Source organism: Platalea leucorodia (assembly GCF_965183815.1).
Source record: "Platalea leucorodia genome assembly, chromosome: 13".
NCBI classification, from domain to species: Eukaryota; Metazoa; Chordata; class Aves; order Pelecaniformes; family Threskiornithidae; genus Platalea; species Platalea leucorodia.
The window spans coordinates 5,886,232-5,902,659 of NC_138835.1; the positions used below are offsets into that span (position 1 = coordinate 5,886,232).

General features: G+C 36.4%; 1 protein-coding gene across 2 annotated transcripts in view; it reads right to left on the reverse strand.

The window, feature by feature from the left end:
* The window catches only part of GNAS (GNAS complex locus), a gene marked incomplete at its 5' end in the record, with an annotated part of 161,360 nt that overhangs the window by 50,758 nt on the left and 94,174 nt on the right, over window positions 1–16,428 (reverse strand). Inside the window, 2 exons of one of the 2 annotated variants that reach the window (XM_082325561.1) lie at window positions 9,470–9,593; window positions 9,681–9,735. In XM_082325561.1, the coding sequence (XP_082181687.1) occupies window positions 9,470–9,593; window positions 9,681–9,735 (179 nt within the window). The remainder of the gene's footprint in view (window positions 1–9,469; window positions 9,594–9,680; window positions 9,736–16,428) is intronic. The other variant, XM_082325562.1, reaches the window with a different exon arrangement.

The following is a 16,428-nucleotide window of genomic DNA, read 5'->3' on the forward strand; positions in this document are numbered from 1 at the left end:
CTTAGCTCTTACACTTCATCTCATTTCTGTTCACCGAAGTCAGAAGGGAGACTGGCTCCCCCCTCCCCCCCCTTTTTTAAATACACAGGTACTCAGTATTTAGGCTATATTTAAAGTCAAGGTACTGTAATATTACTGGTCTTCCGAAAGACTGGCCTATATATGTATGTAATTTTACTGAATACAGGCTTAACAATTTATGAAATTCTTCCTACAGAGATGCTGCTAGTTGACAGCTTTCTACTTTCTTCAGAAAAACAGATTCTCAAACTTTTTCCTACAAATTAAAACTTGGGAAGAAAAGAAACTCTAAACCAAGGTGAAAACTAGGGGATTTAACCTATATTTGAGGGAAAAGAGGGACAAACAGACAAATCAACAAAAATATGCAACTTTCATTATTAGACAGCAAGATAAACCGAATTTTATATTAAAGTAAAAATAGGAACCGCTGACTTGAATTATCAAAATCAAACCTACTATGCCTAATAATTAAATTGGTATTTCTCAAAGCTTTATGCTCACTAGTTGGCATCCACTAAATATGTTGATTTCCTGATACATACAGTCTGTGTGTGTTACTTTTGCTAAATAGACCAATATGGTATAAATGGATGTAAGCAATTTTATAACTTAGTATGCTTTAAAATGATTTTTATTTTCTTTATTTCATCACCAGCCAGGCAGTGCCACTTTCTTATTTGCTACATTTTCTTCTTGTCCATGAGCTTTGTTTTAGATGGAGACCAAAGTTCCATGTAAATGAAGAAAAACAGAATATTATTTAATAAGTAATTCTAGCTGGATGCATAAGTATAGCAAAATTGAAGGCTTACCAAAATACACTTTTTAAAAAGAAGCTTTTTTAATGCAGCTGGTGAATTAGGTAATTGTTTCTAGTCACCACAGGATTCTGCTTTGTGGAAGCAATGAGTTTGTACTTTTCAAGGATATTTTTTCTTTTTTCCAGTTTTAATATGAAACCAACCTATTTTTAATGTCTAATGTCAAATTACTGAATGGTATAGTAAACTAAATGGATTAGAGCGATTAATTTTTCTACAGGATGCTACAAATGGTTTCTTCACTTCAAAAAAGCCCAGGTTCCTACCTAGTCAGTGCTTTGATTTCTGGAAAACTTTAGCAGTTAAAACATATACAGCACAAAGATTTTTTTATGCCATTTAAATAGCTTTACACTTAGGTGTAAAAAGAAAGAACTGCCCATATTAAAGTTTATTTACTATATATGCACACCCTTTTTCTAATTATACATCTTACTAAAGAATTACTTTTTTTTTAAAAATCAAGTTCTCCTCTGTAAATAAAAAAACCTTTGCATAAATCATGCATGCTCCTGCAGAAATCCTTAAGACTTTATTGTTTTGTGGACCAAAAGAAACAGGACCAGTAAAATGCATGGTATTGAAAGCGGTGTGCACTGAATTCACCTACCAGCTGCTATCGGACACAGACCCCCCCGAGTCAGAGCACACACATCCCGGAGTGCAAAAGCCTCTCCACCACGCGCTGCAGGCAGCTGTGCCCAGCACAGCTCCAGCAGCCACGTGGAACCACCAGGGAATTCCTGCACATCCAAAAGCTTCCCATTCCAGGTATCAACTACTATGACAACTGCTGTCAAAAAAGATGGCCACCAGGAATTTGCTTGGAACGTAAAAACTAAGTTTTGTATTTGCTTTTACTTATTAAAATAATGTCTAGTCACCAAATAAGTCAGATACTACTTTATCCTTATACTCAATATATTTTCATTTCAATTATTCATGAAAAAAAGCTTTGTGTCGATATAGTATTTCTTAGCAGGATGCGATAGGCTAGTTCATAGTCTAACTAAAACTTAGGATACTGCAGACTGAAGCTGAAATTAAAAAAATCACTTCCAATAAATAGGTTAGCAATGTCACAATTTGCTAGATATTGCTATTCATTCATAAGAATCAAAAACATTCATATCAGGCGTCTAGCCACGTGGACAAAAATCAGAGATTTCAGGAGATTCATTTGCAAATAATTACTAGCTGTACATGTTTTCATTACAAGAAACAGAAATGAAGTCAAGTGGCTGTCTACCTCAGAGTCCCTATACTAAAAGGCGCCTTCAAAAGAACGCTTTAATTAATCTGTATTCAAGAATTTATTTCTGCTATTAAAGGATAGGAAAAACAGCTTTATTTAAGTCCTGCTAAACTCTGATCAGGTAAACTCAATTGGATTATCTAGAAGTCCATTTAGAAGGAGCTGCTCTCTGTAGATAAGATAATGGAGATTTAAAAAAGAGTAAGTAAAGATTATTTCAGAGGATCTAGTATTACACCACTCTGCTGATACTGTCTGTAATACTCCCCGTTCCTTTTTGTAAACAACATTCTTGAGTTAAAAATACTTCACATATCCACATTTTCTACCAATTTTGCACATCAAAATGTTTAAATACATCTCCAAGATACATATATTATCACTGTTTCAGAGATTACAAGATATATAGAGCATTAAAAAAAAAAGAAAGTGACAGTGAGGACAGTGAGGTGACTTGGTCAAAATAATAAAGCAATTCTGGACAAGAAAGAGCAAGAGCCACAGATCTTCTTGCTGTGATAGCTGCCCAGCTTCCATACAAAATTATCCAGACACCCAAGAAACCAGGCTCCATCTCCAGTTTTCCCAGCTTCCCACGGCTATACCCACCAGACAAAATGTTTTGCCCACTTCCTCACCCCAAAATCCGTGACATTTAAGATAGCGTCATGGGAAACGTCCCCCATTAGAGCGAGTAGGTTTGTCATTACATTATGAAGCTAGTGATCCTGTCAAACCAGAACAGCTCTCTTCTTCTTCCATGATGTATTTAGACAGGAATAATAATATATCTATCATTATACACATCAGGGTGATTATCTACAGGGACAGATAATTTTGTTCTGTTGCCTACATAATTAAGGAACACTTTTTGGCAGCAAAGAGATCCCAGTTCACATCTTTTCTTACTGAGACTATATTCTCTTGTTATTTTCTTGAAGATTTTAGTGTCAAAATAATTGTAAGGACTCCTACCCCCACCTCTGACCCTGCTGCGCATTAACGTATTACACAATTTGTACCACGCTGCCGACGGGCCTTGTCGTAAACCAGTCCTCAAAACCGATACCTGTTAAAAATAACCTCCCCAAAATAGAAGAGAGAAGGAGCAAGGGTTACCGGGGTTATTTTTAACCTGGATCAGTTCAATGCTCTGATTTACGCTGGGGACCCAATGGAGGGATTTCTGGCGCAAGTGAGGGTGGCACATCATGGTGTGGAGGAGAGGGAAAGGATGGCTGTGGGCAGGGGCGATGCTAAGCTGGCTTTGAGGCTGAAGCCAGCCTGTGGTAAAGCTCAGCCTCAAAGACACCACTCAGAAACCGTAATAAAACTATTCAGCAGCACTGGTAGTGGGAGATTCAAAATAACTACAATGCAGCAGTGTAATAAAAATAAACCAGGACCAAAAAACCTGCAGACAATTTCTCCAACACCCTAAAAACGATCCCATCTCTTCTAAGCATGTATTCTCCTAGATCTAGAGAGCCATAGGCTGGAGTGATTCCCAGTTATTTTGCATTTCAGTAGCTAATATTCTGATTGTACTACTTTTTGAATACAATCTTGCTGTAGTTGTTATGGTATTTTCAAGAGACATCTTCCTCAGCTGAGTCCAGATCAATTAAAAATAGGCAGTTGTAAATACTGTTCTGCTATTTTGAATATTTCATTAAAACCAGAGAATAATAAAGGGACTGTGACCCAAAATAAACAGGTTTTCTTTGGCAGCTTGGTTCAAATTGGTTGATCATGGAAAGAGAAATATTCATAGAACGAGAGCATTTCCTTTCCTCTTCTAAAACTAAGAGCAAAAAGAAAGGGATTAGAAAAAGGCTACTATTCTAGTTGGTACTAGAGATGGAGAAAATATCCTAACCACTGTCTGGTATGCAGAACTGGAATAAAAATATCACCTCTGTAACCCAGCTAACCCAACATCACCCTATATTTGAAACAGATATACAGCTAGTCAGAATTATGGAAAATACTTAGGAGGTTGATTTTTGACATTGAAAACATACATACAATTGTGTTGAGCTAAATGCATCAAAGGACAATAGCGACAGAAATGCCATTTGGAAGCCTCAACTACGAACATCATTTGTTTTTATTTTCCGTTTCAACTGATGGAACAGTTGTACCAGCCTGAAATTTTGATTTGTGAGGTCTTTGTTCTTACACACCACACTGTCCCTGTAAAGCGTGTATTCATCTGGCTACGTGTACAAGACTAAAATTTACTCCTACAAAGTTTAGCCAGTGTGAGATAACTAAAAGAGCAGTTCTAGCACAAACTTGGGCAAGCTCTCAAATTTACTGCTCAGGCAAACCAACTTTTGTACTTGTTTCATTAGAGAGCCCCAATGATGAGCATAGTTCATTTTATAATTTCTAAATCACTTACAAATTCCTTCTTTTTAAAAAATATTATTTATCATGATATAATCTTAAAACACAAGCCCGGCAGCAGCAATTACACATGTACCTTCAGATCTGTACCAATATATCGACATAGAAAGATTACTACCTCATTACTAAGGGTGTAACTAATGTGCATTCACAATCAGCTCGCTTATTAAAATTAAATGCTTCAGCTATCTCAACTGAGTTCAGTTTGATTAACTTGGAGATGTTCTTACTTAAAACTTCCTTTTCCTTTGCTTAAAGTCATCATGCTGGCCAGTGACAACTTAATCGCATGATAAAAACCCAACTCAAATAAATCCTTAAACGACAATCTTTCATAAAAAATTGGTACAGCAATGTTTTAGAAAAAACAGGGTTCTGCTTTCAGTACTTCTGTATGGAAAGCATGATCTCTCTGTTATTCTTAGTGTTCATTCAAACTAGCAGGGCTAGACTTTTTTTGCAAGACTTAGTCATTTAATGTCCTGTCATTTTAGCAAGAATATGTTTCCCAATGATGCAAATAGAATACTACACACAATATTTATCAGTGCTATTCATATTAACAATAGATTACATGGATCCGATTAGACTTCTGTTATTTCCATTCTGCTCTGCTCTAAGAAAACACTGTGCAACAAGCCTAATAATAATAAGGATAGATTTTACCCCCAAAAGAAGCAAAGTATTTTGCAAAATTAAATCAGAACAGCACTCTGTTACCCATGGAGATATTATGTCCTCAAGCTATTTTAGAAGTCCACCATGAGCTAAGGCAGAAAATGCTTCACATAAAAACATGAACTTAGTATTCAGTTGTTTTGGCTAGAATATTACTAATTAGCATTCTCCACAGGTTTTCAACATGGTTATGTTCCTAGCCTTTATCAATTCACTTCAGTCACATAGTTTTACGTTTCTTTTTGTAATTTGCATTTTAGAAACTGTCTGTTGAAACATACCAAATAAAAGACAAATTGGGCTATCGGCTGTAAGAGTGAAACTCTTCTGGGTTCTTGCCAATGGTGTATACGGTATGGTGAAACGACACAGAGGACTACAAAAGGAACTACAGATTTGATCTACTAAACACTGCAATACCTTAAATTGTCAGCATGGTTATGTGGACAGAATTCCTTTCAGTACGTACTACTCTTTTCCATTCCCCATATGCTACTATTCGTATTCAAGAAATCTAACTGCTTAATACCAAGTGTGCTGAATTAAATCTCCAACATACTAATTTTTCAGTTTTAAAGGGAATGTTTAACCCAGCACTGCACTGTACCAACATTATTTTTAACTCGAGTTGTTCTTTACTTCTTTTTTTTTAACTCAATACAATACACACTACACAAATGACACACATTTCCTATGAGTCAAAAACTGCAAAGCAAACAGATGGAGACACAGACTAAGAAAATAATACCAGAATACAGAAGTTGCTCTTTGAATTCTAGATATGTAGAGCCAGACCCCAATACTATCATCACACTGTAAAGCTCCTACAATCTTCCTTTACTTTCTTCTATCTTTCACATTGCACCAAACCTTGCTGTTAAGAAACTCTAATTCTAGCTCCACCTGTACAACAGGTAATTACAAACACAGATTTTGGTGTGTACTTTAAAACTTCATTTAAAACACCCTGTCATGTACGGAAGAAGGATGAGGCCTCGTATGTTCTAAAGATCTCCCGTAGTTGGAGAAGAAATTACACAATCCTAGTGCCAAACTCTGTATGTCTGTGCATTGCCTTCTGGAGAGCTTGCTAAATTAATGTTTAGGAAAAGATGAATGGGCATTTAAAAGGAAGCAAAACAGCCTTGTACTTTAGAAGAGCATGGCACTAAGTACTCACAGCCCTCAAATAGTATCTCCTTGGTACATTAAGTGTTCTTTCTCCCTACCTTCACGTTCTTCCTATGGCAGAGAAGAGCAACATCAAATACTATTCTGAGGAAAGTATGTCTTCATAACAGCTGAAATAGGATTCCCCATGAAGAAAATGGAAGAGACAGAAACCAAGTTCTACAACTCAAAATAGACAGCATTACATACTGCTAACGTTGCTAAAAATTCCCCTCCCTTCTTCTGCATTAATATGCTATATAGGAAGAGGCTTAGCTGCCAGTTTATGAAATTCTCCCACCAGAGTAGCGGAGGAGAAAGTAGATAATCAAGATTTCCTTAGATATAAAGCATAACTAGCATAAGGCTATCCTTCCCACTTACAGAAAATTATCCTTCAAAGTACTTTTAATTAAATCTATACCAAAGTAAAAATTATTTTTATAGAGGTACCCAAGGATCATGTGTTTTTGATACTATGCACTGAGAGCTGGCATCTAGGGACATTCCAGATCTTAACTTGATTTAAAATATGTAATTAAAATGCAGGTTCAGTTTTTCAGGTACCAAAGGACTATAACCTACATTCAGACAAACTCAGAAATCAGATACATATTAGCTTATATAATCACTGAGAGCCAACAATACTCATTCAGAATTAGTGGCTAATGTATATCCAGTTTAAAACCTCAACCCTATAAACATTTACATATGAAATAGTTATTCATGCCAATGAAGCTAGCCACTAGACAAAGTTATGCGCACGCCTAAACTTCTGTAGATTCAGGGCTTAAAAATTTAACACAATACATTTGCTCAGAGAAGAAAAACTAGTTTTATTGGAGCACTGTTATTTCTCAAGTTGTGTGTCATTCAACACATCAAAGACTCTTCATTGAACTTGAAATTATTTATGGACCTGGTAAGTATATTTCTATTACTTTAGACATCAAGGGCTTGCCACCATGTATCCTACCAGAGATAATACACACTGAGTATTAACTGGTTTTTATATAAAAATTAATGTAACGCATACACACAATTAATGTAACACTTACCACTACACAATTACCCCTTGCTTTCAGGGGAAAGAAAAAAAAAAAAATTTAAAAAATCACTGCATTCCAATTGAATGGAAGAAAAAAAAAACCTGAGATAGAAAAGACAAGGAAAATCAAGTATTTCAGTACGAGGTAGGTCACAGGAACTTGTTACAGCATTGTTACAGATCACAACCTGAACTATCACAAAACAATGGGCAGTAGGAGAGCTGCGGGCACGCAGCCAGTTCAAGAGCACACAGGGTGGAGTAAGGAGCCGCTGTCTTTTCTCTCGAATATTCTCCTAAAACCATCTTCAAAGCATGATTTTTTTTTGTCCCCCTAGCAGGAGAGATCATCCATGAAGGGACCACATACTCCTATGAATAACACTGACAAGTGTCAAAATTAAAGAGGTGTCAAGTTAAAAATCTCAAAATCTCTAATCTATTTAAGATTCTTTAAGCTAAAATGACTAATATTACATTGTATGTGCTACAGAAGAATCGTACATCCCCCTCTCCATCAAGGGAGATGATGTGCCTGCTGAACTTTGAAAATTACTGGATTTGAAAATTACAATGCCAATATCTCCAATTACTTGCTAATAGCACATGACTTCTGCCTTGTACACAAACTATGAGGGTTTGGTTGTTTGTTTTTTTCTTTTAATAAAGGCTGACTAAAGCAGAGAAATTCCCAGAAGCGGCAACAGTTGCAAAAGGTAACTGTCACTGGTTTCACAGACTAGCTTGTTCAATAATGTTTATAAAGCAGAGTTACGAAAACCTTGCTGTGGTGCAAACTATCCCACATCTTACTACTATTTGCACTTGCACTTTCCATTCAAACACCTGGGACTGACTACTGCTGGAAACAAAATTCTGGTGTAAATCATAGAATCATCAAGGTTGGAAAAGATCCTTAAGATCATTGAGTCCAACCGTTAACCTAACACTGCCAAGTCCATCTATACCATGTCCTCGAGCACCACATCTATCCGTTCTTTAAATACCTCCAGGGATGGAGACTCAACCACTTCCCTGGGCAGCCTGTTCCAATGCTTGACCACCCTCTCAGTGAAGAAGTTTTTCCTAATATCCAACCTAAACTTCCCCTGGCGCAGCTTGAGGCCGTTTCCTCTCGTCCTATCACTCGTTACTTGGGAGAAGAGACTGATCCCCACCTCGCTACAGCCTCCTTTCAGGTAGTTGGAGAGAGCAATAAGGGCTCCCCTCAGCCTCCTCTTCTCCAGACCAAACAAACCCATCATGGATCATGATTTTGATACATCATCATAATTCCTACCCTCAGCCCTCTGGAACAGTGCACATAGAGAGAATACAAGCTTTGAAACACTCCTGTATTACTGCAAGTATAAGGTACTTCATAGTAATTAATATCTTGTCAGTGTTTAAGAGTTCCATGTTTGCAAACTGTGTTTTCATGGGCTTCTGCTACTAGCCTGGTTGAGATACAGTAGAAATTAATCACAGTGAGTGGGCACGAAGTTATACCATCAAACAAATAATTATACTTTCTGCATTTACTCTAGGGCTGCTGGCATTTTGAATGATTAACTAGGACTGGGAGGGTTGGGGCAAGGACGTAGTATGTGGAGCCTTTGCAGAAAGTCTGGCTGACACAGCTGTCAGAGAACATGTCTGAATCAGCAAGAAAACTCTATTATTCTTCCAAAAGAGAAAAATACAGTACCGCTAAATGCCAGCTAATCATCAACAGACTGCTGTGCATATCTTCACCCCTTTTGGGCACGGCAATTACCAACAATATTCAAATATTACTGCCAGCACTGTCCATCTTAACTGTAGCTGATTATTTCGGTACAGCACAAGAAAGGAGACAAGGGTCTCTGTGTTCATAAAGGATCAGTCTGAATATTCTAGCTGCATTGCTATATACTTTATTTGATTAGCACTGACCAAAGACACCTACTGTAGTAATTCCCAAAAGAACAGCTTGCTGTTTTTTTGTAAATATTTACTACAATGCAGTGAAATATAACCATTGGCAAAAAGGCATGACTGCAGCCAACTCAAATTATTTACTTACCGGTGGGAAATCAAAGTCTATCTGGTTGGCTAAATTTAAGATGTAGTCGATTCGAAACTGGTTCTCTGGATTGGCTAGTTCAACTGGAGGTGCCAAATTGCCCATAGCTGTCACTATTGTCTGCAAAGAAAAAAAAAAAAAAAAATGGCAGAGAGTGTCTAAATAGTGAGCTTTGAATAGTTAAAAAACAATAGGTCATAAGTTTACCTCTATAGCTTCTTTAATATTGTTTTTAATATCCTGAATTTTCATTTTCTTCTCCCTGTAATAAAAAAATACATTATTAAATTTATAAGCCATAAAAGCAGACTATCTTTTTGAAACAGAACATGAACTTGAAAAGTATGCTATCAAAACTGTATTGTCACTATTGACTAAAGTGCTCTCAGTCACTGAATACTTTTGTAGAATTGATTTACCATCTCGTAACTTTTCTACTTAAACAGTAGATACATCTATTTGTACTGAAAAGTCAGGATCTAATTATGCTTAAATAAAAACTTACTGCAGTCTTAGACTGGGACTAAGACATACTGAAAAAATCAAACAGGTTTTCATTCATTTGAACACAAAATACTAGACATATGTAGAAGTTATTTTAAAAAAGCATAAACTGGAAACAAATAGAGAAAAAAACGGGGTAGGTTATTAAAAGTAAAAACAAATGAAAGGAGACCAAAGAACCTCAAAGTACAAAAAAAATTACAGCACAAAACCGACGTCATAGCTGAAAAAGCTAGATCAGAGAACTCAGCCTCATAGAGACATTCAAACTAACAGTTTGGACATAAAATATAAAATAAATAATAAGGGGCTAATACAAGTATGTAAAATTACCTTTTAACTACAAGCAGAAGAGCAGACTAAAAAAAAAAAAACCACTTGGAATGCTTTATATGAGCACTATCATTTGGGAATAACTGCAGCCAAATTAAAAAGCATTCGGCTCGAGCAACCTAGAGTGTAAACCATTGCCTCTACTATATTTGTATTGTATATTATGTCAAATCTGACAATAGTTATTTTAAATGCTAAATAGTGCAATCAAATGAAATGCATGATCAAACATTTGGTAGAACCAGGAATTAGCATCCTAAAGGTATTACTAGTATTGAGTCTGTAAACTGTAACTTAATTGCAATGCACTATGACAAAATTTTTACATTATTAATTTCTTGCTATACACAGCATAAAATTACTACTTTGAGGTAAACCAAGTTAGCCATGCAATTACTAAAAAAACCCACCTAAATTGTCTAAGTGACCTTTTAATCTTCATTAAACTGTTTTTACATAACGCTTTCATTATCTGAATATTTATACCAACTGTTTTTAATTATTTTTCATTCTGAAAACTAACATTTTCCAGCACAGTATCCCAGAGACTTGAAACTACCAACAGTACATTTTCTTTTTTTACCCTTTAAAAGGTAGTGCTCACACTTTCAGTTTACAGACCACAGCTTGAAAACCTCAGTTTACTGAGTTAATTAAGCAGTCATATTGCAAATGCTTCTTATCACTTTTTCCTTTCTATAATCATTCACAACCAACAACCAAAATGAAACTGAAAGCATATTCACCAATCAAGAATGCAGAAGAACAGCAGGAAAAAAAAGTACTGCTTAAATAACAAGGCAGACGCAGACGTCCCAGCGTGGTGGGAACTTTAGTTATCAAATGGAAGATTAGTGCAATTTTTGTAAAAGACAGGGTCAAGGAAAACACCACCATGCCAGCCGCGTGTTCTGCTGCCTTTTAGATATAGATGTGGATAGATCTTGCCATACGTTCTTACAGTTGTGAAAGCATGATTGCAACGCAAGTGCTGCTCTTACAGATGGAAAGCAAACAGCAGCATCAAATGATCTCGATCAGGATGACTTAGCTGTGTAGAGAACATGTCTGAATCAGCAGCAGAACTCTACCGAACGGTTATCCCTAAACATCAGCTCCTCATCACTGACCACTGCATATATTCTCAAAGCTATGGGGCAGGGCAAGGAAGGTCAATAAAGCTTGATGCAGAAAGAAAATTAAATGATCAATAACCAGATGTAAATTCTTGGTTTCCCTAGTCTTTTTGATCTACCTACAGACCACCTTATTCCTGAAGACTACCAGTTTTTTGCTTTAGGGATTTGGCACTGCTGATGGGAACAAGGCAGTGAGCCAAGAAAGGCCAAAAGCACTGAACTAAGGAAAATAAATAAGAGAGGAAAAGAGAGGAAAAACTGAGGCCTTTTCACCCTCTTCCTTCCCATCTTCAATGCCTTCTATTGCCCCAGGTCTTAAGAAACTCTCCATTCCACAAACCAAGATTTAACGGTAGGTGTACAAATACTGTATTTTTCAGTTAGTACACATATGGTTGCAAAAACATCGGCCACTTTCTGTTTTTTAAAACTGATGTTCCTTTATTAAAGAAATGTAAATAATGGTATGAAGGCAGGAAATGTTTATCAATGACAGTGTAAGCAATTTGTCTGGCTTGATTTTGCCTCCAATTTTCAGCTGGGTCTTGAACTTAATGAACATGTATCCAGATTCCACCCCACTGAGATCAAAAGGGCAACTGATATGCTGAAAGCTAGGCAAGATACCAGTATTTTTAAGGGATTAAGTAAAGAAATAATATTCAGTCATTTTGCTTTGTTTTGGAACATCATTAGAAAGACAGAAGTTTAGAAAGGCTTCTGATTTTTTTTTTTTAAAGCAAACTATCGTTATATTCTTCTTCGTTGGAACACTTGCAGATAACTGTCCCAAAGCATCAGCTAAATGCACATTTACCTGACCCTTCCATACCATACAATAAAACACATTATTTCTATTATAGGTTTCGGTCAAACTTGCACATTTACACCTCTTCACTGATCCTCACGCTACTAGCAGCACTGCAAAGTGATAATGAATATGGAGTGATGTAAAACTCCAGCAATTAACAAACTGCTTGATAACCATCATCATCTTTACAACAAGAATACTCATAGTTCCTATTTCTGGTTTTGTTGCCATGGCCCTATAGCATGCCTGGTAAACAAGGAATCTTATTACACAGCAATGAATGTATCATGTCATTTTGTGTTCTGTAATGTTTACTAAGCATAAATTTTCCATGACAATAAGATACTTTATTCTTCTGGAACTCAACGTGTCCATCAATCACCCATCTGACAGCTTACATACACCTGAAACTTCTCTTCAAAAAAGGAAAGTGAAACTCATTTTATTCACGGACTAATAAAGTGCAGCAAATATAAGCTAAGCCCCACCTCTGCTGTCCCTTCGCTCTGCCAGAATTGTTTTTGAGAAATCCCAGCCGGGTTGCACCTCAAATTTCCAAAAGTAATTGAACTTTATTCTCCCAAACCACAAAGACTGAATGTTCAACTCAGAAACAGATTCTTGCTTTTTTCCTTTCTTATTCCCAGGTGCTGGCACGATGGCCAAAACTACGAAACAAAAAAGCTGGGCTCCCAAAATGTTTTCCTCTGGAACAGACTGAGTAGATTGGGAATGGCACCATGCTATCCCGGCTAACGAACGACTGATGTCTCTGCAGACCTGTTCTGCATCTTTAGATGCCATGGGTTAATAAGGTCATATTTTTAATCTTGTTTAAAACTTTTGCTTAGGCTGTGTACAGTAGGCCAAACAAAGCATTAAACTCTATTAGTTGAGGATTATAAGAAAAATCTCAAATCCTGCTGTTTTCAATATTTAAATGGGCCAAAGCAAAGCTGCACATAGCTTTCAGGAAAACTAATAAAGTCTATTTTAGGTACTATAAAAAAAGATGACATTTTAATTCAAATAATATGAAATTAGAATGACATAAAAGGTCAGGAAAATCAAATATTCCTTGAAAACAAACCTAATCAGTATCTAGTAAAGAACTTCTCCACCTGTGGCTGAGCTTTACTATTAAAATGGCAACATTTTTACTCAGACTTTATCAAATCTTATGCAATGAACACATTACCAAACAGATTATCAGAAAGCAAACTAATTTAATTTTAATGTTCATTTCTGGTTTACCTTCCAGATAATATGAATAACCATTACTTGGAACTTGGAAAAAATATTTAAAGTTTAAAAAGAACACTCCCGAGGACCAAGGATTCAGCTCACCCAGTATAAACATCTGACAGGTAGACAAGTTTAAAAAATTTGGTGCTGAAATGAATGGTGAAAACAAAACATGTTGGGCGGGAGGGAGAGGGAGAGAAGAGTAATAAATCCTGTTACCCTTTTATGCCTTTATTATTTATCCCAAATCCCCTGATTATACAGGAAACTCCACACTTTAAATGTAGGAAAATTTTAGGAACCAAATATTAGACGCGTCATGAAGAACACTGTGAAGAGGTGAACTTAATGCTGTGGAATGCATCATTTGAGTGAAAGTAAAAAGACTTCGATCAGATAATATGCAACAGAAAAAGGTTTTTCATGAGGGTAAATTATGATTGCCAATTAATCCCACTATGAACATGGCCTAAAAAAGGAACATACCCTGGAACACGAATACTTACAATGTGAATACAAAATATTGGAACGTTCTTTGCATATTGCAGATATAAATGCTAGCTTTCATTTTTGAAAAATGTCATTTTCTTTCTCAATTTGTCTTTTAACACATGGTTTCCTATGTGCAGTCTTAGCATAACAAATAATGCCATATAATGGCTTGCAATTTAATAGACTGTATACATTATTTCACCACAAGTGAGCCTATCTAGAATCCTGAAGGGTACGTAACAGCATGGGCAGAGTACACCATACAACACAAGGACACCTACTTAAAATAACTGGCTTTGTATTATATAATAATCCCTCCAAACCATATTAAAATGTTCTTTATTAATTATGTTCCCAATTTTTTTTAGTTCTTGGGATGCTGTTGCGAACAATAAAAAAGCAGAAAATTTCTCTTTAAACTTGTACTGCAAAATGTACATGCCTGGAGAGTATATATAGATCATTTTAATAGGGCATATTAAAATGTAATCACATAATGCTAATACAGAGCATTAGCCTTTGTCTTCTTTACAAGGTTGTAAACAGCCTGGCTTCCATCACCTTTAGTGATCAGTACAATGCATAAATTACCTTTATTTCTGAAGCGCTGTCAAACTTCACTCACTCTTGAACTTGCTGACATAACAACTCAATCTGGCGAAAAGCTTCCCTTGCCCATGCAAAGCACCGCCAGTTAAGTGAATCAATTTGCAAGTATAAGAGCCCGAATAAAAATCTTACAAAACAATTAATTTGTCTCTGGCTTTTTATAGGAGAAAATGACATTGTTGTGTTTCAACACAGGTGCATTTTGGTTCGCTTTCACCAACACACACAAACACACAGGGAAGTAGCCACGGGCTGTCCCCTTTCTGCTCACCTTCAAAAGCCCATCGTAATTACGCCTTGAAAGCAAATGAGAAGTTAATATACCCATTTCATTTTAAAACACAATTCAGTTCTTTGACAGGCAGTCATGCACTTCACAGGCACGTGGGCTTTAAACATAGCTATTCATCTAAACATGGTGTCTTTGATGCAGTGAAACACGCTCATGGATGTCATAAACATTCCATAAAATCTGCATTAAAATTTGTTTACGGCACCTTATGGAAGTTAACAAAAATGCAAACAGCATTACCTGCCAATCCACCTCATAAAAACAGAGCAGAGCAGTCAAGATCTTCAGACACAAGACCACAGGCAAGGAAATCCAATTAAAATTTTGCTACCAATCCACATCACAAAAATTCTGTGGTACTTTACGATTCAACAATAAGGTAAATTTGGTTTAGCAGCCTGGGTTATTTCTAACAGAACAACACAGCAATTATCTCAAAATATAACAGCTAGAACGGCAAACAGGGCAGAGGCCAAGTTAGAGGCACTTGAAAATGGGGGAAAATAGATGCCTAGAGTATTCAGAATGAAGCTGAAATAATTCATCTTAGACCTATGAGAAAGCACCAATTTTACAGACAAAACTGCTAAAATGCAATAGCAAAACCCACTGAATATCTTTTGCAAGTCAAACTCTTCATTTATATCACACCACAGAGATACCTCAGTAATTCCGGCAACTTCAAAGAGATTTTCTATCTTGTACAGTTCAAGAACAAAAGGACGAGCACAGGCAGTACCATGGGGTAGGAGCTACCACGCATCAGCTGCAGAGCAGTAACTCTGTACAGCTTTCGACAGGAAATATGATTTAGTTGGGTCCTCGCAGCAGAAAAGAGGTTTTCTAACCACATTAATACTTGGTTCTTGGTAACTGTCACCTTGTAAGATGAAATAAAGTTACCCAAAGGCATAGCTAGCTGATAAAATGTAATCTAAAGCACTCTACGCAGTCAGTGCCATGCTGGTAACACTGACCACGTACGTATCAAGCATCTCACTGGAAGCAACAGACCCTTGCTGCTGCTGGATGCAGAGATGTAGTTTCTCCTCCCTAATACTACGCTCTTCCTCTTACACCACCTTTTCCCCCCAACATCTACTTCACTTTGAAGATTTGAAGTTTTTCCACTTTGAAGTTTTACTTCTCCGAGATTCTGGGTAACAACAAACTGTACCATCCAGCTATCAAAGATGATTTACTGTGAGAAGAAATAGTAATTATAGAAAAAGAATAGCTAAGAAGATAGACTATTTGCTTTCTCTGTAAATAACACCTTTTGGAAAAAGAAAAACCCAACACGTTGAATAATTCTGTCATGATATACTTAGATTAAAAGACACGGTTAAAAATTAATTATGTTGCACAGACCTAATTGTGACCTAAACAATTTGGGAGAATTTAGTTCAATTATCCCCTGAAGCACAATCACTTTCACACATATACGTGATGCAATATATACATATTATACATACATATACAGACAGACAATGCATACAGGGCTTCCACAAGTTCCCTTTTAAATATCAG